Below are 26,213 nucleotides of genomic sequence, written 5' to 3'. Positions count from 1 at the left end.
GCCGTAGATGGGAAATACTAGGTCACAAGTCTTGTTAAGAGTTAAGTGTTTAGTCAACTATATTTCAATTGAAAAAAGTGTCTAAACTGGAGATGAAGAGTTTAGTGAGAACAAGATGAAAATGCTGTAGGCAGGTGAGGGTCAATAGTAAGAGCCAACACATAAGATATGTCAGGCACTTTATATGTATTAATTTATAACAACTGTAAGGGTTCAATACTATTACTATTTCCAATTTACTGGTAACTAAATGAGCACAGAGCATATGAGACTTGACCAGGGCCATTTGGCAAAGCTGCAGTTAGAAACTGAGCTTTTAGTCTTCGTGTTTTTCCCACTGCACTGGGACTGCCTTGATAAGAGCTTATCAGGACTGCACCAAGATTGTGGAGGACCCCATCTCCAGTCCCCATCACTGTGCTCAACAAGAAATGTAGGAAGAGCACACTTAGAGTGGGGCTAAGTGGTCCATGAGGGCTGAAACACATTACCAGAAAGAGCTTTGGCTGGAGGACCAGGAGACATGCGTTCTCATCCTGGCTTTGCCACTGACTCTCAGGAACCGGGGACTAGTTACTGCCCGCTCTGACCATCCCCTTCCTCATTGTGCAAAGAGGGAGCCAACTCATACAATCTCACATTCCTTCCAGTTTGGAAATTCCAGTCTATAAACAAGCACCAACTCCATTAGCAAGTACGATTAGCACATACCATAGACGCACCTTTCCTGTAACGCCAGGTACAAGGCGTTAGGGGAAAATCAACAAATAATTGGCAGTTAGTAGAAAGACATTTTCTGATGGAATCAAAAGCTCTAAGAAGGGGCTTCCCCGGTGGCGCAGTGGTTGAGAATCTGCCTGCTAATGCAGGGGACACGGGTTCGAGCCCTGGGCTGGGAGGATCTCACATGCCGCGGAGCAACTAGGCCCGTGAGCCACAACTACTGAGCCTGCGCGTCTGGAGCCTGTGCTCCGCAATAAGAGAGGCCGTGATAGTGAGAGGCCCGCGCACTGCGATGAAGAGTGGCCCCCGCTTGCCACAACTAGAGAAAGCCGTCGCACAGAAACGAAGACCCAACACAGCAAAAATAAATTAATTAATTAATAAACTCCTACCCCCAACATCTTAAAAAAAAAAAAAAAAAGCTCTAAGAAGCTTACTGGGAACCATAACTTGGAAAGGCGGTGTGATGGAGAGGACTGGGCAACTGAAATGTCCCTATACATTGGCACTGCACAACTTGGAGGTGTATTTGTAAACGGAGTTCTTCCTTTCATTATTATAATGATGAGCAAAAATGGAAACTCTGCAACATGTCAAGGGAGAAGCTAGGAATAAAATTTAATTCCTGAAAACCTGGATAGAACCTTATAGCAGCCATGATCCTAAAAGGAGGAGTTATTATGCATATACATAGATCTATAAAAAACTGGAAGTTTGTGTTGACTCTACACATACCTGCCCACATCCTGTGTTTTGTGTACATGCGTATATACACATCACATGTGCACATCTAAGAGTACATGTGTATCTATATATACCCAGAGGAGTGGCCAGATCTATATTTATATATTAGAGCCTGGCTTAAAATGGGGGATAATGACACTGAAAATTATTCTAAGCTTTTCAAAGACATAAATGACCAAAATGCCTCCTGACTCCTGAATTACATTACTCAGAAAGAACTTAATAACATGTTATTATCGCTTCTCCTCACTGACAGAATCTCAGTGCTGAAAAGACAAATAAGAAATGCGTTCGTAATCACCAGCACAGTCACCTCTGCCGAGCTGTGGCTCTGCTAATTCCAGGTAGGTGCTGTCGGGTGGAAGAAAGCCTGGGGCTGGTAATGTGACTTGGTGCTTGGTAATTGTCTCCAGTTCAGTTGGACTGTCACCATCTGAGAGGCCGTGGCTATGGGGAGCTCATGGAACAAACAGAGAATCCCATGGGTGAAGGTCAGAGGAGAGAGAATGCATTATGGGAACCAAAACAGAATTTCTCAGTTCAACTGACAGAATGGAGGTGAAATTCCTTGTAAACTGTAAAGTGCTTCACAAATGTGACTGTGAATGGGAAGGGCTATCATTAATGGGTCCTGTTTGAGTTATCAAGGCTGCCATGTATAGCTGTACAGGCTGTGCATTGCTCAACTTCTGAGAATGTCATTAGTTTATGTGAATGGTGCCCCCTGGAGTTGTACATGTGGCAGCCTTGTTGGTGGAAGTGGGGCTAAGTTGGTTGACAAAGACCAATATGGGGGCTGATGTTCCCCTCCTGGACAATGCTTGAGCCCCAGTGATGAACAATCCAGAGAGCTGGTCAACAATTCTAACAGCAACTTGCTAATGGTTTGGAAAATTTGCTGCAGGGTAATTAAAAGGCAATTACAAATAAGATCCTTGAGGGCAGGAGCCATGTCTTATTCACTTAGTATCCTGAGTCTTACAACATGTTTGGTATATGATAAATGTTCCGAAAATGTTTGTCGAATGTAAGAATGGATGGATATTGAATGAATGAAAGATGGAGACTCATCAGGGTCAGCTCCTGGGGAGAACTGGTTGTAGTGATTGCAAAAAGCATGTTTAGCTCAGCAGATGTGACTGCACACTCTGCCCCATGTCTCGTCTCCCATGATTCGGGTTATGACAAGCCTTTTGTGAAGTGCCATGGGCATGTCATGAGTTCAGCAAGGGTTTGTTCAAGATTTATGATATGCTTCACCCGATGCTGGGTGCTATGGGCCTGTGTAGTGGTGATGACAGTGGAGCCAGCAAACATATCACAATCCCTGCCATCAAGGATCTTACAATCGAAATGGTTTAGTCAGACGTAAGGTCATGGAGAAATGAAATAATGCTATAAGTGATATGATCCCAAATGCCAATGAACAGCAAAGATGGTAAGTAGTATAGAAGTTCAGGACAGAAAGCACAGATTTCTGCTCTGCCACTTGCTGTATGCTCATGAGAAATTTACTTACCTATTCTGAGACTCCCTTTTCCAGTTTGTAAGACTGAGGTAATCATGCCTACCATGCAAGGCCCTTAAACAGAAGATTAAAACAGATAATGTAATTAAAATGCATAGCACAGTGACTGGCACACGGTAGAAATTTCCGGAATGTTGGTTCTTGTATAAGGACTCTCCAGTCAAATGTGACAGAATCCCAGATGATCCCAACTTAAAAAAAAAAAAAAGGTGTGTGTGTGGTTGGTGTGTATATATAACCCCAAAGTGAAGCAGTATGAAGGCTTCTGGCATAGGGGGATCCAGGAGCCCAATCAATATCACTAGGGTTCTGCCTGTATTTCCATTTCTCATACAAACTTTCTCTAGAGCTTTTCTAGGGTAAGAACAGCTGCCAGCACCCAGAGTCCAGCTTAGCCTCAGAAAGAAGAGCTCTCCTCCCAGAAATTAGGAATAAGAAAGTCTCAGGGAGCACTCTGATTGGTCCAGCACCACCCATGAAACCATCCCTTATCCAATGGCTGTGGCCAGAATAATGAAATGATCTGATTGGCTAGGCCTGAGTTGTTCCCACTCCTGAGCTCATGGGAGCGGGGAGGGGGTGGAGGGTGTTTAGCCCTATCCAAACCTTGTGGAATGACTTTCTGAGTGGAAAAGTGTTGCCTATTTCTTCTATATACTCGGAAGAAATACATAAAAGACACAGCTGCATGTGTCTAGAAAAAAAAATAGGAGAGCTAGTTATTTCTTGACAGAAGCAAAAAAAAAAAAAAAAAAAAGATTCCTATTAGATAAATATACAAACACCAGGTGTATGTGTGTAAATTCCCTTGGCCCCCGGACTCAGAAATGGTACCCACCCAGCTGGGGTAAAGCGAGCCAGGACTTTGCGACCCCTGGTGAGCAGGCACAAGCGCTACAGTTATACTCCGCCCGCAAAGCAGAAGGCAGGAAAGCCAATTCGGGTGGGATCACGAGACGTTGTGGGAGACCAAAAGCTGAGCTTTGGTTTGTGGGGAGATGGTGGCATAGGAAGGGGAGGGAGACAGCGAAAAACCCCGTCTGGCTGACCTCCTGGCCCCTTCTGCAGGACGAGCTCCAGAGTCAGCGTTGATCTAAGTGCCTATTCCAGACACGCACGGGGCAGGGACGTCCTGGCGCCCAGGGAGGAGACGCTCGTGGTTACAGCAGCGCAGAGGGTCCCCTGGCCATGACAGCAGGAGGGGGCCGGGCCGGGTGGCCGCACAGCCTCTGCACAGGCCAGTCAGCTGCTCTGAGACGCTGTGAAGCCTCCTTCCCTAATGTTCTGTTCCATTTTCTTGTCTTGAAAAAAAAAGAGTGGGGAATGTTTACTTAAACATCCTGTAACTGTGGCCTTGAGTAACCAAGTCTTTAATGTAAGAGAGCAGAAGGGAGAAAGAGAACATGCAGCACATGCATAAAACTTGCCATCACTACCGTCATTTTAAATCACTTATCATGCATTTGTTTGTCACTGCATATTTTTCTAAATTCAATTTAGGACAGGAGTTACAGCAGGCCCCAGAGTCAAAACACACCGGTTCATATCCCAGCCCCCTCTGTAACATGCAGTAGTTGTAAGAATTAGAATAAAGAATGTTAAAGTGCTGAAGAGCACCTGGCATACAGAAACTACTATGGTCATTGACTTTATGGTGCTTTAGGCAGGGACTGCCCTCAATAAGGTCCCCACCTTCTTTGAGTTTATGTCAACTTGAGCGTAGAAACCCAGTTTGGAGTTTCTACTTGTAATGATATCTACTGAGCTGAAAGAGAGGTTCTGTGATAGACTGAATTCTAAGAGGGCCCCCGAGACTCCCACGCCCTCACCTCCCACACACAGCCCTATACATCTTGTATAATCCCCTCCCTTTAAATGTGGGTGAGACTGAATATGATGGGATGCCACTCCGTGATTTGGTCATGTTACTTGGCAAAGGTGGAAGGATTTTGCAGCGTCCTTGAGTTGGAGATAACCAAAATGGAGCTTATCCTGGGTGGGGCTGGCTTAATCAGGTGAGCCCTTAAAAGAGGGACTAGGTGCTTCCTGAGGTTAGAGATACACTCTCCTGCTGGCCTTGAAGAAGCAAAGCCATGTTGTGAACGGCCTGTGGGAAGGGGCAGCCTTTGAGAGCTGAGGGCCTCCATGCTACAACCACAAGGACCTGAATTCTGCCAACAACCTCACTGAACTTGAAAGAGGGTCTCAAGCCTCAGAAAAGAACACAACCAGGCTGACTCTGTGTTCAGCCTTGATCACAACCTTGTGAGACCCTGGGCAGAGGACCCAGCTAAGATGTGGGACTCCTGACCTACACAAAGTGTGAGAGAAATGTGTGCTGTTGGAAGTGACTAAGTCTGTGATATCGTTACACAGCAACAGAAAACTAATATATATTCTATGTCTGCTTAAAGCCTTGTTGAACTCTGTTTTAAAACAGGGTGTGCCTGAGTGTGTGTGTGCGTGTGTGAGAGGAAGAGAGAGAGAAATGATTTAAAACATGGCCCCAGGGACTTCCCTGGTGGCACAGTGGTTAAGAATCCGCCTGCTAATGCAGGGAACATGGGTTCGGGCCCTGGTCCGGGAAGATCCCACATGCCGCGGCCCGTGTGCCACAACTACTGAGCCTGCGCTCTAGGGCCCGCGAGCTACAACTACTGAAGCCCATGTGCCTAGAACCCGTGCTCCGCAACAAGAGAAGCCACTGCAATGAGAAGCCCGCTCACCGCAACGCAGAGTAGCCCCTGCTCACCGCAACTAGAGAAAGCCCGCGCGCAGCAACGAAGACCCAACGCAGCCAAAAATAATAAATAATAAAATAAAAAACAAACAAACAAAAAAACATGGCCCCATTATTTTTGTTACAGTTGAAAATATGGAGTATCAACAAGTATCATTCAACAAGTATTTACCGAGTACATACTTACTATATGCAAGGCAATGGACTAGGAACTTAATCAGGATCAGAAACCAAAACTGGAAACTTGTTACTGCTGCTTCCTACGAGAATTAAAGGGAAAATGTTTAATGTTGAAACATGTCTTCTTAAACCAGTGTTATCAGAGCTTATGCTTGTCAAGGATGAGTTTCTTTGAGATAGTGAATGAATAATAATAATAGTAGTAGCAGTAGTAATGATAATAATAGCTAATGTTATTAAGTGCCTAGTATGCCCCAAGCCTCTTCCCATTCAATCCTCATAACACTAAGAGGTAGGAAGTTGGTATCTTTATTATTTTTGTATTATAGAGGAAGATACGGAAGAATAGAAAGGTAAATGACTTGTCCAAGGACTCACACAGCTGGTAGAGAGCAAAGCCAGAATTAACCCAGCTCTGTCTGGCAAATTCCATGCAAACAAACTTTTGCTGACCACCTACTATCTTGTGGGATCTTAAATGGTTCTTTTTGCCTCTTATCCCCTTTGCCACCCACCTTCCAGAGGATGCCTCTCCCTTCCATTTTACTGAGACAATGGTGGCTACCTATGTCTGTCTCCCCAGATTTCCTCCAGAACAATAGAGAACAAGAAGAAAAATTAAAGCTACACAAAAACCACACATTCAGCATGGCTGGAAGACAGAGAATGCCTAAACTTCAAAATCACTGTAAGTCAAAAAAGAAGGGACTTCTCTAGTGGTGCAGTGGTTAAGAATCCACCTGCCAATGCAGGGGACACGGGTTCAAGCCCTGGTCCAGGAAGATCCCACAGGCCGCAGAGCAACTAAGCCCGTGCGCCACAACTACTGAGCCTGCGCTCTAGAGCCCGCGAGCCACAACTACTGAGCCCATGCGCCGCAACTACTGAAGCCCGCACGCCTAGAGCCCGTGCTCCACAACAAGAGAAGCCACCGCAATGAGAAGCCCGCACACCACAACGAAGAGTAGCCCCTGCTCACCACAACTAAAGAAAGCCCGCGTGCAGCAATGAAGACCCAACACAGCCAAAAATAAATTTTTAAAAATAAAGAAAAGAAAAGAGAAAAAAAAATCACACTGAGTGAACTTTCACATTCCTACTTCACCACCAGAGCTCCAGTGAGCTCAGGGAAACCTGCAGGCATGTATTCTGGGGGAGAAACAGGGCCAAAGGAAGGGAGAGGCGTCCTTTGGCAGCGGGCTGGTCCTGCAAGCCAAAAGAGAACTAAGAGATCAGAAGTATCTCGTTATCCATCCTTTACCAAATGGAAGACTCGGTATATTGTGACAGATTAAGATTTTTGCACTCTTCAGTGCTGGGATCCTCCCCTCCCCATTTCCTGTTCACTGCCCTTCTCCCCATCCCCACCATCAAGCAGCAACCAGGCTTCTCCCTTTTATTGGCTGGGAAGAGATAAGACTGCAAAATGGCAGTGGGGGGGCCCGTTTACTAGCTTTTGATTCAAAAAGCTAGCTATTTGGGGCTTCCCTGGTGGCGCAGTGGTTGAGAGTCCGCCTGCCGATGCAGGGGCCACGGGTTCGTGCCCCAGTCCGGGAAGATCCCACATGCCGCGGAGGGGCTGGGCCCGTGAGCCATGGCCACTGAGTCTGCACATCTGGAGCCTGTGCTCCACAACAGGAGAGGCCACAGCAGTGAGAGGCCCGCGTACTGCAAAAAAAAAAAAAAAAAAAAAAAAAAGCTAGCTACTTGGATTTTTCTTTAGGGAATGGAATAGGCTCAAAATTTAAGCAAAGCATTTGGGAGAAAACATTAGGAGTAAAGAGCAAGATTCTCTCCTCCCCCTGCACCCCCTCCAGCACTTCCCCCAATCCGACCCCAACTACAAAAAAATTTTTTCCCCAGAGGTGGTAAGAGGGGAGATAGAGGAACTTGATGAAAGCTGAGGCATCACTGGTCCCAGAGAAGGAGCCCTACATCCTCTGCCTTGCTCCTATTTTAGGTCTCAGGAGTCCAGAGGGGTGTGTGGTCAGAGCACACCTGTGAGCATTTCCTAGGTAGAGCTGCCTCTGGACTGGAGAATGGTCAACTAGTGTCTCTACTTTTACGGTCTCAGCGCTTCCCTGTGCCCCAGTGTGGCTCAGGACAGTGGTCCGTCTGGTGATTGCTGTGCCCAGAAGTCACGACGAAGTTGCCCTGAGAGGGTGGAGAAGAGAGGAATGAGGGTCATTCTGGCAAACATGGTGTTAGAGGCTCACAAGGTAAATGTCTCCAGGAAAGGTAAGCAGTAGCCGAGGACTGGTCCAGCCCAGCGAAGGCTTGCACGGCCAGACAGCATCAGGGGCATGCTGGCCCCTGTGGATGCTTTGGCCCCATGGAAACCCTCAGAACTCAGAAACGGGGGAGAATTGGCCGTGATGAAACCTCTCCCTCCTGGAGGAATGGGCTTCAGGCTGAATTGAAGAGACCCAGTGGCCTTCCTGACCCCCGCCTCCTTTGTGAGAGAGGTAGAACGTGGCCGTGGAGCACTGTTTGGGGAGCTGAGGCAGGAGGAGAAGGCAGTCCCACAGCTCGGGAGTTCTCAGGCTGATGAGACATCATCAGACCTGCTGCAACGACAACAGACACGATCACAGCTCTTCCTCTTTGAGAAACAGCCAGTGGCCAACACCCCTTTCCCTTTTTGATTGCCCAGCAACGGGGTGTTACTGGAAACTGAGGAGGAGGGTGGAGGACACAGAGAAATGCAGAGGCGAGTGGAAGGCGACTGAGGTAAAGAACTCTGGGAGGGGCTTCCCCGGTGGCGCAGTGGTTGAGAGTCCGCCTGCCGATGCAGGGGACACGGGTTCGTGCCCCGGTCTGGGAAGATCCCACATGCCGCGGAGCGGCTGGGCCCGTGAGCCACGGCCGCTGAGCCTGCGCGTCTGGAGCCTGTGCTCCGCAACGGGAGAGGCCACAACAGTGAGAGGCCCGCGTACCGCAAAAAAAAAAAAAAAAGAACTCTGGGAGTGGAGGCTTTCCATTTGGCCAGCTGGCTCCCAGAGGACCCTCCAACTCAGGTTCCCAAGTGGGCCAGGCTGCTCGCATCCCTGGTAAAGGGGATGTACCATCGCCCTGACGCCAGGGCACAGCTGGTCCTTAGCGTCCCCTGGAATAGAGCACCACACAGGTTGCTCCACACGGGGTACTGATCACATTGTAAGACCATGTGTTTGTTTGCCTGCCTGCCTGCCTTTCCTACCCCAAGGGATATCTTTCTTTTTACCTCTGTCTCTCCTTTTTCTATAGGACCCAGCTCCTCCAAGGTGAACAGGAAGTATTCAGTGAATAAATCACTTCACAAATGCCTAACAACCTCTGGGACATGTCACCTTTGTTACCACCTCTGAACTCACCTAGTAAGCTACTTAATACAGCCACTACCAGGAGAAATAAGAACACATGCCCCATAAAGAAACACAGCGGACAAAGAGGAAGTAACCCCAGTGCAATTGGAGAGTAATTGTCCCGCTCTGGGAGACCCCTGACTGCAGTTAGGTGTCATAACTTTGCTTTGGCTTCTCCCTCAAGGAATGTCAGCACCTGAAAGGAGGGTAATCTGGTGATCCTGGCACCTTGCAACTCAAAGTGTGGTCCCTAGACTGGCAGCATCAGCATCACTTGGGGGCTTGTTGGAAATGCAGGACCTCAGGCCCCACCCAGACCTGCTGAATCAGAGTTTGCATTTAACAAGAATAGGGATTCAGGTTTGAGTAGCAAGGCCTTTGATTACAGAGAAAGGGTTAGGAGTGGGGAGACCAGTGAGGTGATGCAACTAATTATTATTCAACAACCAAAAGAAAACCAAAGAGACCTAGAGCACAACGTGTGACATCTGATGCCCAAACCAGCCTGCCTGATCCCAGCATGGCCGTTGTGAGATTTTTAGCCCGTGAATATTCACAACTGAACTAGAAGGCCAGTGGGATGTACCCACCTGCCACTTCCCCAGCAAAGCCTTGGCCACTACCCTTTGTCCATAGCAGGCCTGTCTTGACAACCCTAACCCCCCTCTAACCCCTCTCCTCAGGAAAAATTGACCATTTCCTACTTTATTCCCAGCACAAAGTAGGCACTCAATAATTGTGTGCCAAATAATGAGTGTTGTGCTAGCAGGCTTGGATCAATTAGTGATTGTAATTGAAGCTGAATGTAATTAATTATATAATTTGGGGCTGTTCAAGTTTACTTCTACTAAAATTACATCATGAGAATGGGGCATGAGGAAGGATTACAGAGAGAAGGAAGGGAGGTAAGCTTCCACGTACAATAGTTGCCCATGGAGTCAGACCCCCCGCCGACAGTAAAAGATGCACGTGGCTGTGTATGTAACTAGGACATTCTGATCCTGAATCCCATTTGGACACAGAGTCCAGAATCAAGGACTTCACCTCAGTACCAGGGTTACGCGGCAGTGGGTGCTCTCAGCAGCAGACTCTGCTCAACGTGGGGACATTAATCCTTGCCTTGATCCATTTCTACTGCTGCATGTTTTCCATTATTAATGCCAAGTGAGTCTCCTCTCTGCTCACACTCAGAGGATGTCAGAGCTAAAAAGGCTCTTTGGGGATCTTTAGACCAGTGCTTTTTAGCCCAATCAGACCTAATGCACCCTTTTTACAACAAATATTTTGCAATGCCCCCGACCATCCTGAAACAAAATCCATAGAAACTATAATCTATGTATACATAAAATTAATCTACTTGCATAATTTTTGAAAGTCAGACTGATGCAGGTACACTGGCCATTCAAATGCAGGCTCTGCATTGTCATTGGTTATGTGCTTTCCCAGAAGAGTGACCAATAATTCCTAAAGAAACAAATCACCCCTCAACTCTCATGGTAATTGCATTCCTGTAAAATTCAACAGGTATTAAAACCATGAAAAAAAAGAAAAAGGTTTGCCTTTATATGTAAAACAGAGTTAGGCTGTAGATTCAGTACAGTTGGGATTTTTAGCACATGAATATCCTGGACACCACACTGGCCACAGGACAATTCTTCGTTGGGTAAAGCTGCCTTGCCCATAGGAAGATGTCTAGCGTCCCTGACCCCACCCGATCGGAGCCAGTAGCAATCCCCTAGTCATTATGATAACCAAAAATGTCCTCACTCATTTCCAGAAAGTGCCTGGGGGTAGTAGCACCCCCATGGAGTACCACTCATTTAGCCCAGTCTCCTTAATTTGCAGGTAAGAAATCAGAGGATTAAGGAGGAGAAGACTTGCCCTAAGTGACCAGCTGGTCAGCACCCACCAGTCTCCGGACTCCCATCCCAGGATCCCTCCTAGCTCCACACTGCAGCTTCCAAGCTGAACACTGTGGGAGGAGATCAGGCTTTTGGCTGGAACTCCTTTGGTTCCCATGCACAGATTCATTATTGCTCCCCACACCCCCAGAAGACCAAAGTGCCTACAAAGGAAAACACAGCCATACAGTGTCAAATAAAGTCCTCTAAGCTAGGGAATGACATCTCAACGCCTTTCAATTAATCTGCCCAAATGAGCCCAAGATGTCTCCTCCCCACCACCAGAAAGCTAACTTGATCGTCCTCCTGTCTTCATTTATGAGAGCTCTGAAACTCTCCCAGGTAAAGAAAGGATCCTACTTTGAGGCCCAAAACAGCACTTAGGCATTACATGCCAACACTGCTCAATCAGGAGCAGTTGACGTGTGTGTTGTGTTAAGAAGGATTCTGGAGCCATATCCCAGTTCAACTTGAGAGGATACAATGACCAACTTGTGGAGTTTGCATGGGCCATGGTAGGGGCCAGGTGTTTGTTATGTTGGTCTTAGAACCCTAGACAAATCCAATCTATTTTCCTAGGTCAAAAGCTTTGCCAGTAACAGTCTATTTTATACCACTGGCTTCTCTCTTTAAAACTTGAGGCAAATGTCTCCTTCCTGATGGTTGACACAGTTCAATCATGAGATAAATTGCTTTGCTACAAATGGCAGTACTAGACTCTCATCTCAGAATCTCACTCATTCACTCAGGACCTGTGAGTTGAGCATACACTATGCATCAGTCATTGGTAGTGGGGAGATGTAGCAAACCTGTCATATTGCATGTAAGAATCATCCTTTCCCAAGGTCTCTAATTCATAAAATAGTATGCACCACACAAAACTCAGCATTAATACCCACCATTTTCCATCTGAAATTGATGTACCCTTAGTTAAGGGATCAAGATGACACAGTGCAATATACCCTGAGAAAACCATAATTCAAAAAGAGACATGTACCACAATGTTCACTGCAGCACTATTTACAATAGCCAGGACATGGAAGCAACCTAAGTGTCCATCGACAGATGAATGGATAAAGAAGACGTGGCACATATATACAGTGGAATACTACACAGCCATAAAAGGAAACGAAATTGAGTTATTTGTAGTGAGGTGGATGGACCTAGAGTCTGTCATACAGAGAGTGAAGTAAGTCAGAAAGAGAAAAACAAATACTGTATGCTAACACATACATATGGAATCTAAAAAAAAACAAAACCAAAAACAGGTTCTCATGAACCTAGGGGCAGGACAGGAATAAAGACACAGACATAGAGAATGGACATGAGGACACAGGGAGGAGGAAGGGCAAGCTGGGACAAAGTAAGAGAGTAACATTGACATATATACACTACCAAATGTAAAACAGCTAGCTAGTGGGAAGCAGCTGCATGGCACAGGGAGATCAGCTCAGTGCTTTGCGACCACCTAGAGGGGTGGGATAAGGAGGGTGGGAGGGAGACTCAAGAGGGAGGAGATATGGGGATATATGTATACATATAGCTGATTCATGTTGTTATACAGCAGAAACTAACACAACACTGTAAGGCAGTTATACTCCAATAAAGATGTTAAAAAAAAAAAAGATGACACAGTGCATAGCAATTGATTATAATTAATGCCTTGAATTTTTCTTTGCTAGGATAGCCATATTTTAAGGGAAAAAATTTAGAAAAAAATGGCTAAATATTGGCTATCTTTAAAGTTAATGAAAATAGGTAATCTAGAAAAAGACATCCATAGGAATACAAAATAATCGTTCAGAGAGCTGTCTCTTTAATAAATACTTATTAGAAATAGAAAATTAAGTCAAATACTCTTGCATGAATTGGTTTTAAAAATCTTTAAAGTGAAAAGAAAAAAAAAGCAAGAAATAATAGGAAGGTTAAATGGATCTTGAAAACATTCAAGAATACTTAATTTGAGGTAAACTGGTCTTTGGGAGAATTGATCCTTGGGCAAACAGGTTTGGGGCCATATGACTGCAGGCAAGTTGGCTTTAGGTGAATTGAACAAGAGCCAGTTTGGTGGGACATGTTGGGAGGCAAGGAGGCCAATGAGGGGATCAGATCTGAACCAGGATGCTGGTGGGAAAGTGGGAGAGGAGAGGATACAGGACATACAAGGTGATATCATTTATGGGGCATTTCTATGAAGGTCAAGACCCTCACTTCAAAGGCTGACTCCTGGCTTTTGCACCTGGGTGACTGCTGGTGGCACCAACCACTAAGACAGTGAATGCAGGTCCCCTGGTAAAAATGAAATTTGGGGAAATACTGGCCCCAAAGAGAGATAGAGATGGTCTCATCAAATCTTGCTTCCAGGTAGAGCTGCTGACTGGCATCACTGGTCCCCAAGAGTTGTTTAAATCCTTTTCTCTCCTCCCAGACCACAGACCTCCTGGCTCACCACTGCCCCCACCGGCAGGAGGCTCTCTCCTTACCCAAAGCCAGCTGCTCTTGTGAAATATACCTCAGTTCCTTAAAGGCGGGTGTCATGTCTGATTCATCTTGTCTCTCCACTCCCCTCCACAATAAAAGGGCATTGAAGGAATGCACGGGACATACATGAATCGAGGCATGTGTAAGTGGCCACGTGATGACCAATGAAAGGCTTACTATGGCCTCCACTGTCCTGGGGTCAAAGAGCATGGAAGAGACAAAGAGGCGGCCCTTGCCCTCCAAGGACTGCACAGGGCAGGCAGACAGTTGAGTGTGGATGGTGGGGGTAGAGAGACGTATCAAGAGAACTGAGAGGAGGAAGAGAGGAGCTCAACAAGGGCAGTGATCTTGGGAAGTTCCCTACAGAAGGCAGGACTTGAGAGCTGTCACGAATACAGAAAGCAGAGGGCTTGGATATAAGGAAAAGCAGAGAGAGGCAGAGGGAACACCCAGAGCAAGACCATGGAGATGGGGTGAGCCTGATGCCTATAAAACATCAAGATCAGCCTGTTTAGGAATCTCACAACCCAGACAGGCAGAGAGAGGTGACAACCCTCACATGAGCTCTCATCTCACTCAACCGGACGTGTGAAGTAGGAAAAGCGGAAGAAAGAGAAGCTTCCACACACACAGTCCAGTTCCCAAACTCATCCTTGGTTAAACATGGGCTCTGTGAACTGGCCGGCTCAGCTCTGAGGCCAGTAGGGAGCACCTACGTGAGGCTGTCTTTACCTTAAATGCTCCCAGGATGTCTCTTTCAAACTAACACTGTGATTAAAGAAAGAGCTCCTGCCAGCTCTCTGGTGGTAACCTGGGTGGACAGCAACTAGCAGAATCAATAAGAAATTAAGCCTCTTTCAGCCAAAAAGCCAGTTTCTAAATACCCTATGGATCATCAGAAAATAGCCATGACTATTACAGAAAGCGTGTCCATACAACTGGTATCCAGCCAGAATGGCATGGCCTTTGTGTTGGTTTTGACCAGAAAATAACATATAAGGTAACCAATCAGCAGCCCTCACTCTCACTGTCTCAACAACAGCAGTAACAATAAGACCTTACTGTAATTTAACTCTGTTTTCTCTTGCTCAGCTCTCTGGAGAGTGTCCAGTCTATAATCATCTCTTTATTTTCTATCCCTGTAGACATGTCTATTATTCTCCTCTAGACTTCCTCTGGGCTCTCCACATCTTCCAAACATGGGTCCAGGGCCCTTAAAGATAATAGCTGCAATGATAAGGGCACTTTGGGTTAAAATGCAAATACCCAATTTAAAGTAACACACAAAAAAGGGAGAGGCAGATTTATTGGCTCATGTAATTGAAAAACCAAGGTGGATCTGGCCTGCAGGAATGGCTGGATCTAGGAGTTCAGAAGAGAGGCAGGCAAGAGAGCCACTGGAACTTAGGAACCAGTGGAAAGATAGTCATCCTCCATAGTCTTCGCTGAAAGTCACAGGAATGTCCTTGGAGTCATGAGCCCATACTGGAACCAATGTCTGTGGCCAGAGAGATGGCCATCTGTCTACCCCCATGGCGTGTGGGAGACACTGGATCAGCATACTCGCAGGAATGGGTGTCGCTACAGGAGAAGGGAGTTCTGTTAAAGCTGCAAGGGATGCTGGGTAGATAAACTGTTCACTTGCACGCCATGTATCTGCTAGTTTCTTAGTGTTGCTTTTCCCTGTCGCTTTCACTGGCACTATCTATTCACATTCATCACAGTCCTCCAAGAAAGGCAACCTATGGATAACCACTCCATTTCATAGCAGGGGAAGCAGAGGCTCAGAGACCAAAACAACCTGCCCAGTGATAGCAGAATTAGGTTGATGGGCCTGACCTCCAGCTGCCCGGCTCAGTGTAGGTGACACTGGCCCCTGTCCAGAGAGTATGGTCCAGGACAAAGGTAGGAAAAAGATCAGAGCCTACTCTGGGCACATTGTGCCATCTGATTATTATGGACATAAGCTGTTACAAATCGGAACTCACTTCTAATCAGCTCATTATAACATCCTGAATGTTCCCGGTTTCTCTCCTAAATCCCATGTCAGTCATCACTTTTCCCTGCATACCTGAGGGGAGGCAGGAGGGAGAGGAAGAAGTGAAGAAGGCAGAACCTCCTCTATATGCCTACTTACCATGGGGCAAAATTGAATCTCTGCCAATGTCAACTTCCCTTATAAGGATTTCCCTAGAAGGGGATGCATTCCAGCATCCAGAGCTGCCCAAGAGGCTTGATGTGAGGCCTCGCTGGCTGGGTGAGCCCTGGGCCATACAGGCCCACCCTCTGCAGAGAAATGACTACTCCTAGGGTGCCACTGCCCAGCTGCACTCACTGCAGGAAGCACAGAAGCCCACCACTGCAGGAACCCACTAGCTCCAGACTGAGGAGGCTGCAGGAAGGCAGGACGGGTCCAACCTCTAGCAGGCTCAGTGGAAGCAGTCCACTCCAGCAGAGGAAAATGGAAAGTCAGTAGTTGAGAGCCAAAGCTCTGGCTGCAGACTACCTTGGCTCAAAGCCTGGCTCAACCATTCACTGCTTGTGTGCCTCTAGCAAGCAACCTAAGCCTCTGTGCCTCTGTTTACTCACCTGTACACAGAGGATAATAGTGGTCCCTAGACTTCATAGGGTTGTCACGTGCCTGGGAGGAGTGATGCCCAGCATCCAGCAGAGGTCGCTACGTGCCCAAATAAAACATCAAGTTGTACCTACCACCTCAAGATCACAAAATGGCTGCCAAAGTTCCAGACATCCAAAACCACACACCAGTCTCCCCTGCTGGAATGAAGAAGAAGGTGCAATACTAACAAACTATACCTATATCAATATCTAAAAAAAAACACTTCCCAGAATCACTCCAAAAGATTCCTCTTCACCTGCCATGTCATGTGCCACCACCAGCTGCAAGGGAAGCTGGGAAACCAAGACCTCACTTTTTCAGCCTCTCGAGTAGAGGGCAGGGTTAAGAAAAGGCCTTGGGAATACGATCTGCCACGGGGGCTAATCATAAAAATGACATTTATTGAGCACTTGCTATGGTTTCTCTTCTCTAAGCATTTCTGCAAGTACATTGCATATGTTATCTAACTTCATCCTCCCAATGACCCTGTGAGGTAGGTACTATTATTCCCACTATTCAAATCTAGGAATTGAAGCCCAGAGAAGTTGTGTTGCTTGCCCAAGATCACACAGAACACTGAGGGCAACAGGATTTGAACTCAGGCCAACTGTAGAGCCCAGGCCCTTGGGCTGGAGGGCATCACCTCCATGATGGTAGCAGCAACTGTCAACAGATGTTTATAGATACTCTGATGTGCACATGCTTACATTTGGCAGAAAAAGGAGCAGGCACCCAGGGGCCAGGGAAGAAGACCCCCACCTACACACAGCCCTGGAAACTCCAAGAGGGCAAGGAATACCCAGAGCCCCTGACCTCTGTCCCCAGTTCATCAACCTGGAAGGACTTCATGTCCCACCCAGAGTCACCTTGGAGGGAGGGAGGAAAGTCCTGCTGCTGGCACTCCATCCTCCAGCCTTCCCTCTCTGCTATTACTCACCTAGGGGAAGGATCACCCAGCACTTCTGTCATTCATGGCTTGGGCAGTCAGTCGTGGGCTAGAAACAGTTGGCCACCAGCCCAGCTGAGACTCTGACTTCCCCTCTGGGCACTGGGCGGTGGCTGCCAGGCCAGGCTGATGCAGAGGACACCAGGCCCACCACTCAGGGGTGACTGACCAGAGGGCTCCCTGCCAACCTCCCACTAGTGATTTCCATGTCTAGGACTGCAAATACACCTGGAAAATAAAATTGCTAGTGCCAGGCCTATCTTTTGGTGGGAGGGGTTGGTGCTCACGCTTCTGATATTACATCCATTTGTCACTACATTTGTGTGTTTGCTTAAAGAGTTAACATGCGGCAAATGTAAACATTAAAATTACACAGCCATTTGTATACACAGCTTGTGTTGGTATAGCTGCATTTTTTAGTTTCCTGGGAGCCTTTTAATTTGGAAATAGCCAGGCCTCCCTTAATCTCAAAGAGGCTCTGCCTAACGCCCACCTGTGGAGAAGTTCATAAGCTGCATCTCTTCCTTCTCCAGAAGATACCTGGAAGGTGCATGAGCCTAACACTGGGTCCCAACCTTGGCAGGGGAGCTTTAAAGAACAAAATCAGTACATCCCCCCTGTCCATATGATGTTTCCCGGGGTGTGGCATGATGAGGGGGTGTTCCTCCTTTGTGGTATTCTTCCTCAAACCTGTAATCCCATGCTCATCACAAGAAAACATCAGACAAACCAAACTTGAAAGACGATCTACAAATACCTGACCAGTGCCCTTCCAAAGTGTCAAGGTCATGAAAAACAAGGGACGTCTGAGGAGCTGTCCTAGAGCAGGGACTAAGGAGACGTGACAAATGAAAGTAAAGTATGCCCTAGATTGGATCCTGGGACGTGGCGAGGACATTCGTGGGGAAATTGATGAAACTGGAATAGTTTAGTTGCTGGTATTGTACTAATGTTCATTCTTCGTGTTAATAAAGGTTACCCTGGTTATGTAAGGTGTGAACATTAGGGAAAGCTAGGTGAACGCTATGTGGGTACCCTCTGGGTACTATCTTTACAACCTACTGTAAATCTAAAGTTATTTCAAAATAAAAAGTTTTTAAAAATTGTTTTAAATGCCTGGCCCTCATTCAAACCAAGTTAATCAGAATCTTGGGCATTCAGAGCTCTCCCGGTGATCCCGATGTACAGGTAGAGTTGAGAACTATAGACCAGAGATTTCAACCGTGAGTGTGTACATCAGAATTCCCTGGAGGGCTTATTAAAACAGACTGGTGGGTCCCACCCCCAGAGTTTCTGCTTCAGCAGATCTGGAGTGGGGTCTGAGATCTGCATTTCTAACCAGCTCCTGGGTTATGCTGATGCTGCCCGTCCCGGGACCACACCTTGAGAGCCACTGATCAGAACCTTGCAGCTCAAAGCATCGTCCTCAGACGAGTGGCATCAGCATCCCCTGGGAGCTGGTTAGAAATGCTGAATCTCAGGCCCCACGCAGACCCACTGAGGCAGAACCTGTGTTTTAACATTAGCCTAGGTTACTTGTGTATACAGGGAAGTTTGGAAAGCACTGCTCAGGAAGGAGAGATGAGGAAATGGGAGCTGAAATGTCAGGGGTCAGGGGGCTGTTGATACCCATCACTTCACCACTTCACCAGCCTGGACTTCCCTTTACACACGGGAAAGAGAAAAACAGGAAGAAACACCGGAGGCCCTTTGCTATTGTTAAGCCAAAGGCAGAACTGGGCAGAAAGAGTGCTTTCTGTCCCTTGCAGTGCTGGCCAGGGGCACGGTGACCTGGCTAGAAGAGGAGCTAGCCGATGACGGGGGCTGAGGCAGCCTCCAGAGAAGTAAACTGGGCCAGGAGGCACTGGCTGTAGGAACATGGACATCACAGCCCAAGGTTTAATATTTACTCTGCTGAGGGTCCCTCATCCTTCCTTTAGAAAAGGAGAGAGCAGCTTTGTACTAAGCTTTACTCCACGGGAGGGAAGGAGGGAGGGAGGAAGGAAGGAAGGTGAGAACACAGCCTTTCTGAACAAATGGGTTTTTACCAAAATATTTGCGGACTTAAGGCTTAGGAGCCTCCCCAGTCCCCCTTGGCCAGTTACAAACAGCAGCAGCACCAGGTCGCTGGGCATTCAAGGCCTCTCACCCCCGATCCAGCCCAGCAAACATCACCCGCAGCAGGCCAGGCTGCCAGGAACTCTCTGAGACCCTGTTCATCCTGTCTATTCAGATCTTGCCCAGTCACCAGTTCCCAGCTCAGACCCTAGCTCCGCCTGGCCACACCCTGAGACTGCTGAAGCCCCAAGTGTCCCTCGGCAAGGCTCCATCCCACCCTTCTCACATTTGCTCACACTGAGGGTAATTCCAAATCTCCAAAGCACTGCCCCTGAGGATTTGTGCTGCTTGGAGCCACACTCACTTTCTGAGATGTCATTAGAAGTCCCTACAGCCGTGAGGTGGTGGAGGATGGGGGCACCTAGCAGCCCATCATGCTGAGAGTGACCACCCCTGATCCCGGGAGTGGGCTCAGAACACGGCAGAAATTAACCTGACAGTCAAACAAGGCAGTGTTCCTAGCAGAGGGAGACTGGCGTGTGCAGCTTCTTTTTAAATACACAGGTTTCAACTCCCTTGAAAATAGTGAAGCATTCTGAGAGTCTAAATATTTGCGTGCTTATTGAGCACTTACTACAAACCAGGACATCCGCCCTTCCTATGAGCTGGGTACATACATGAGAAGCCAAATGGGCCATCGAGTTAGAATCCTCCTTGGGTGGATGAGAAGAGGGAAGGGGAACTATCGCCATGTTGCCCAAATCAAAGAAGCCAACACCTAAATTGAGTAAGGATCCAAGGGTTAAAAGAGAAGGTGTTCTTCAACGTAAGCTGGTGCTGACTTCCTGACACGTCGTAACTGCTGGGAGAAGAAAGCCGCAGGATTTTACTGGAAGCACCAAACCCAAATCAACGTATGGAAGTTCCACAGGACAGAAGGGAGCAGGGGTAAGGTCCCCCGTATAAACTCACGTGCACACTCTCTGAACTGCAGAACAGAGATCTTGGGATGGATCCACCAGAGATGGCTCCACCTGGCAGAGCAGAAGGCATAGACCAGTGGTCAGTTGATAAAGACGCACCTCAGGCCAAGTACACAGGACGAGGAGACACCAGAGTGATTGTTATATAGTGAAGAATCTGCCTGGTCTTTGTTGCTTTGTCTGCTCCTGGGAGACGACCTCTCAATCCTTGGACTTCCTCAGTGATGGGAGTATCTTTGTTATTCATGGTGTGCCCCCTGGATCACACCTGAGCTTATGCTAAATGACTCAGGATGGGGTTGATAGCAGCCCCACCTTCTCCGGGGAGGGAAGGGGGGGCTGGAGATTGTGTTCAGTCATGTGGTCAATGATTCAATCAATTGTGCTTATATAATGAAACCCTGATAAAAACTCTGGACACTGAAGCTCAACAAACACATTTCTGTGCCAAGAGGTTCCTTTCACAGCAAGAACCCAGAAGCTCTGCATTCGGGATCGTCCCAGACCTCACCCTATGTGTCTCTTCATTTGCCTGGTCACAAGTGTAGTACTTTCCTGAGTTTTGTGAGTCATTCAGCAAATTATCAAATCTGAGGGGGCTGTGGGAACCCCCAAATTTTTAGTCAGTTGGTCAAAAGTGTAGATGGCCTAGGGACCCCCAAACCTGCAACTTGTGTCTAAAGTGAGGGCAGTCGTATGGGAACTATGCGCTTACGGGAGCAGAGTCTGTACTAGCTCTAGGTGATCAGCACCAGAATTGCACTGCAGTTCTCACAGTGGTCCAGGTCCATCCTGTCTTAGGCCCGAGGAACATGCAGGACTCAGTCTGCACTTCCAGAACTTTTTGTCTCCTTTCCCCATCCACTCCCCCACTTCCACTGAAAACCCAACTTTCTCTGAAGTCAGGGTGTTAGAGTCACAATTCGGGCACATACGACAGCTCACGGAGCAGGCGTAATCCATATCTCCAGCACTGTGGAATAAAAAGCAAAGCATGGACCCTCATTCAGCAGCTGTGTGACTTCAAGCAAATTAGTAAACTTCTCTGAGCCTCAGTTCCCATCTCTGTGAGATGAGGCTAATGACCCCTCACCCTCATAGAGCTGATGAGACAAATCAATGATGGAACTTATTTACAAAGAACCTAGCATGTTCTCTCACACATGGAAGGCACTCAGTAAACACTGACCCCTCCTATTTTCAAACGGCTCTGTACCCCAAACTCTCCCAGCCTCTCAGCTCTCTCTGGATAACTGTTCTGGCAACATGCTGATGTTTTAGATCCCAAGGCAGCAGGAAGCCAACCATTAAACCAAAAGTGAAAAGCAAGTAACCATTACCTTGAACAAAAAGGACATTTATATTTACTTCAGTGGCTATAAAAGACACCATAAAATGTAATATGCAGCGTGCATCTTCATGACTCATAACAGATCTTGCAAATTATTCTCTCAGGTCTCTGGGTGCATCCAACTGGTCACTAGGAACAATTAATTCTTTCAGGAAATAAAGGGATGGCGAATTATCTCTGGTCAGTGAAAAATCTGCTTGTTGTATTATGAATAAAGAGAACAGAAAATGAGACTTAAATTTAGGTTTTTTCCTGCCCTCATGAATGCAGTGAAGTAAGATCAGAGAGATTTAAACACAATTACTCTCTGTGAGCCTGGGTGCTCAGTGAGAGCTAGGACCTGCCATATCTGGGGTCTTAGGGATCTGGAGACCACACAAACACAGGAGTTAGAGCAGGAGTTTGTGGGTGTCCCCAAAACAGGACCAGATGATCAAGTGGGGGGGAGGGCAGGCTGGCAACAGGCAATAGGTAGAAGTAGAGTCCAGACAGGTGACAACAGAGTGGAAGCCCAGCCACGGAGACTGAACTTTAGACTACAGTCTCCAGGACTGGGGGTATCAAATGATGACTCCAAGGGCTAAGTCAGAAGCCAATTGGTAGAACAAGGCAGGTGCCAGGTCACAGGGAACGAGGTGAGAAACCGGGGGAACCCAAGTCAGAGGTTTCAGCTGAGCCTCTGAGTTCCTGGCCTTGGGCTTCCTAACAACTCCAACCAAGGTCTCAGTCTTAGAAAGTGAGAGAAACATACAAGAATCAGAAAGCTGCCACACAGTGGAAGGGTGGAAGGATTTCAGGGACAAGAAGCCAAGCAGATCACAATGGCACACGGCATTCAGATCCACTCCTACCTAGTGGCCAAAGTGGATTCACTCCCAACCTGGAATAAAAATCCCACTGACCCAGCTCTGCTCTGCAACCCTGAGGGGTTTTTATTGAATCACAGTACATAAAACACCAAAGGGGTCACCACGACAGCAGTGAACTCACAGCTGCAACAGAGCCTGGCTTGGGTGCCAAGCCACCTTGCTAAGGTCGACACCTCTGGGGAGTGACAGCGCAAGGAGAGGAAACTGTTCTCCAGTTCAGAGACCACGTTCCCCTCCAGCAAAATCAAACTTCCTACAAGTTAAATGTGCCCTCGGTGGGATTCATGGTCCATCCTGATAACAGGAAGGGTTAACGGAAGTGGGGGGCATCCAACCCAATGGCCCACATGGGGGGCGGGAAAGCAGACTGCCGTGCCTTCTCCCTGGATACAGAGAGAAAGAAACCTATCACACGGCACAGCCTGGGGGTCCCAAGACAAGGGCTCCAAAGGAGAGGAATTTCAGAGGTGGAGCATAACGGTGCCATGGACAGTGACCGTGGGGCTGTCCATGAGGCTGTCAGGCCACCAGCTGGCAGAAACGGGGCAAGTGGGTAGAGACATGATGGAAGAGTGAGGAGTGAAAAGACCCCTTTGGCCACCACAAGGTCACACCGGGAAGGGAACAGTAAGTCCACTCAGTGTGGAGCAGGCAACAGCCAGCAGAGCAGGGCCAGGACCCAGCTGGCCAGCCTCAGCCCCTTCACACGCAGAACGAGTTCATGAAGGTTGATCTGCCATAAGTTGAAGGCCTCACTGAAAGAGATCTGGGTCCTTCTGAAGAATGAACGGGTATTCTTCTTCTTGTGCCTGCAGGAGGGGCAGGAAGGAAGGAGAGAACAGGAGACAAAGAGGTAAGAAATACTCAGTCTCATTAGAAAAATGGAAGATGGTGGCTTTGCCAACTCACCAGCCCCCGCCCCAGTGGACAACTCCTGGTTACGGATCAGACCACGGCCCAGTGGGACTCAGCTAGTCCAAAGGCATTTTCCAGGTCAGTGGGGTCAGCAAAAGCAGTTGTTTCACAGCGTATCAATGGTCTAGTGAACCCAGTGGGTAGCACGTTCCAATGTTTCCCTTTTTCCAAAAGTATAGTTAATATTTATCAAATCAGAATCCCCCAAACCCAAATGTAAAGGCTTTCCCAAACTTTCTGAGGGTAAGAATCACTTGGAAACCTAATCAAGGTAGTTCTGGGAGGCTGGGGCCACTGTGAATTCAGTCCAGCTCAATCTCCTCTGCACCAACAAAAGGACATGATGAAAATTAGTGTTTACGATGACCACCTATTCAAGACTTGTTTCCTTTTTTTTTTTTTGGCTGTGCCATGTGGCTTGCAGGATCTTAGTTCCCTGACAAGGGATTGAACCTGGGCCCCGGCAGTGAAAGCACCCAGTCCTAACCACTGGACTGCTCCGGGAACTCCCGAGACTTTGTTTCCTGAACCTCAGAGGAAGAATAAATCATGTTCGGCCCTTTCTGTATACAGTCTATTTTCCTGTAATCTAACTCAGTATTTGATAGTGGGTGCATGATGTATGTGGTCAACACTCCCTTCACCCATTTACCAGAATGACCCATTCGCTCGCTGCCTAGAATGGATGGGCTTGGAGCTGACCACAGTCCAGGCCTGCCCTCTCAGGTGAGAACTTTCAGTCAGAGCATAGACCTTCCTGTGTATTTGCTACTGTCAGCTAGGAGAGCCTAGAACCCTCTTTCCTCTGTCACTATCCCCCTGAGGAAGCACCCTTCGCTTCCTCATCAACACCTCAAGGGTGCTGAGACATCTAAAAAGACCTGAGATTCCGAGATGGCCTGCTGGTGACACTCTCCTGAGTCACAGCCACACCTGCAGGGAAAGGAACACTGGCCTCACTGCCTGGCCAATGCTGGGGACACAGTCCCAGGACCGGCTAGAGATGGGATGTGAACGCGGGCATCCCGATCCCAAGTCCAGGGGACGCTTGAATGGGACTGAGACTTTCCGAAAACACTGTAAACTTTACTAAGGGTAAGAATCACCTGGAAAGCTTGCCCGGGAGGGTGTGGTCCTAGAATCCACAATTTTAACAAGTAGAGGTGGCTCTCTGGACCACCTTAAAACACAACCCCGAGGCATCAGCCAGGTCACTGGGGCTGTTTTCTGCCCCTAACTTCCTGCAGGGAGAGCTGGAGATTGGGGAGTTCAGGCACGGCCCTGGGGACTGGTGGGAAAAACTGGAGGTGTGCAGACCCCTGGGGCTGGTCGGGGAGCTAGAGGGGAGGAGAGGCCAGAGCCCACACTCACGCGGCCAGTGCCTTGATGCAGCAACGTGACATGTTGAGGAAGGAGGTGGCGCTGGCGCGGGTGCCCAGGGCGGCCTCGATGCCCCGCAGCAGGTCGTTGGTCTTGAATATGAGCAGCATCTGACGCGGCACGAGGTTGAGAAGGTGGCTGATCTGGGGGAGGTAGTTGGCCGCATTGTTGCGGATCTCTGAGTCCTGAAGCAGAAACAGGAGGACAAACAGACGGTTGGCATGGGAAGTGGGGCCACGGGTGGCGGGTTGTCCGGGCAGCCTGTGACCTGAGGGGCTGCAAGGAAGCTCCGGGAGGGAGCGTCTAGCACAGCTGCCTCAGCAGCACTGGGAATCCTCCCCAGAGGGAAGCCTAGCCCAAGGGGCTTTGTAGCCGGACAAACCTGGATGGGCCGTCTCACCCAACTTCTAGCCAAGCACCGAACGCAGTACAGGATCAGAAGCACGTCAGCAGGAGCCAGGCCGCATTTCTGCTGCCTCTGCCATCCCAGCTCCCGGCAGCCCAGGTCACCCATACCCAGCCCCCAAGCCCATACTGACCGGGGCAGGAAGTCTACCTCCCCACCAACCATTTGATGAGTCCAGCCTCTCAGCCTGGGGGCCACCCTTGTGTTATTTTCTAAGGCTTCTTCACTGGCCACCAATTTCAGGCCAGGCCTGGAAGAAGCCTTGGAAGCTGGTGCTTCTGAGTCGTGTCCCTCATCTCTCCAGCCAAGCCCAGGCTGGTGCAGTTGAGAGGTCTGAGCTGCTGACCCCAAACCCAAATCCAAAGTCCTGCCCCATACCCTGCCTGGCCCCGCACCCCACCAGACCTGCCCACCTGGCCACCGCTTATCACTGTCCTCCACGCTGGAGCCAGCGTCAGCCCGCCCATTGCCCGAGGTCCTCCTGTCCTCAGAGCAGGATTCAGGGCTAGTCCTTGCCCTACCCTGGTGGGTAAGTTTGGGGTCTGGCTTCCCAGCCTTCCCCGTCCCTCAGCTCTGCATGGTTCTGGGCAGATAACTGCCTCTAGCCAGAGTCCTGAGTATAGAGTGAGGCTCTGATCCCTTCTCAGTCTCCAGGGAAACAGGGATGGTGACAACGATGACAACAGTCCACATGTATGGAGCATCACTAAGTAAGCCGGGCGCTCTGACAATGCTTGCATGTGTTAACTCATCTAATCGCACGGCAACCCTGGTAGGCAAGCGTATACCCCATGTGAGAGGAGGAAACTGAGGCACTGAGAAGTTAAGTAACCTCCCCAAGGTCCACAGCTAGTAAGAGGTGAGTCAGAAGTCAAACCCAGGCCATGCAGCTCCCAAGCCCGCACCCTCACCACTACACTGCCTGTCATCTCACAGAGGACTGTGTGACCCAATGTCCTCCCCAAAAAACTGGGCATGTTAACACCGTCTGTGCCCACCTCCCAGCAGAACCCAGAGGGTCATCAGGGATAAGGTACAGGGAGG

At 48.3% G+C, this 26,213-nt stretch overlaps 1 protein-coding gene across 7 annotated transcripts in view; it reads right to left on the bottom strand.

Annotated features, from left to right (window-relative positions):
• Window positions 1-22,526: 22,526 nt before the first annotated feature.
• ADCK1 (aarF domain containing kinase 1) overlaps window positions 22,527-26,213 on the bottom strand; it is a gene marked incomplete at its 5' end in the record, with an annotated part of 100,877 nt that continues 97,190 nt past the window's right edge. For all 7 annotated transcript variants that reach the window (XM_079700517.1, XM_079700521.1, XM_079700518.1 and 4 more), the window contains 2 exons: window positions 22,527-23,277; window positions 24,755-24,948. In XM_079700517.1, coding sequence (XP_079556643.1) covers window positions 23,106-23,277; window positions 24,755-24,948 — 366 coding nt within the window. In that variant the 3' untranslated portion in view covers window positions 22,527-23,105. The remainder of the gene's footprint in view (window positions 23,278-24,754; window positions 24,949-26,213) is intronic.

The sequence above is a fragment of the Hyperoodon ampullatus genome, assembly GCF_949752795.1.
Source record: "Hyperoodon ampullatus genome assembly, chromosome: 3".
Taxonomy (NCBI): Eukaryota; Metazoa; Chordata; class Mammalia; order Artiodactyla; family Ziphiidae; genus Hyperoodon; species Hyperoodon ampullatus.
The sequence above is the reverse complement of the archived record's forward strand: the minus strand, read 5'-3'. Positions and strand labels throughout refer to the sequence as shown.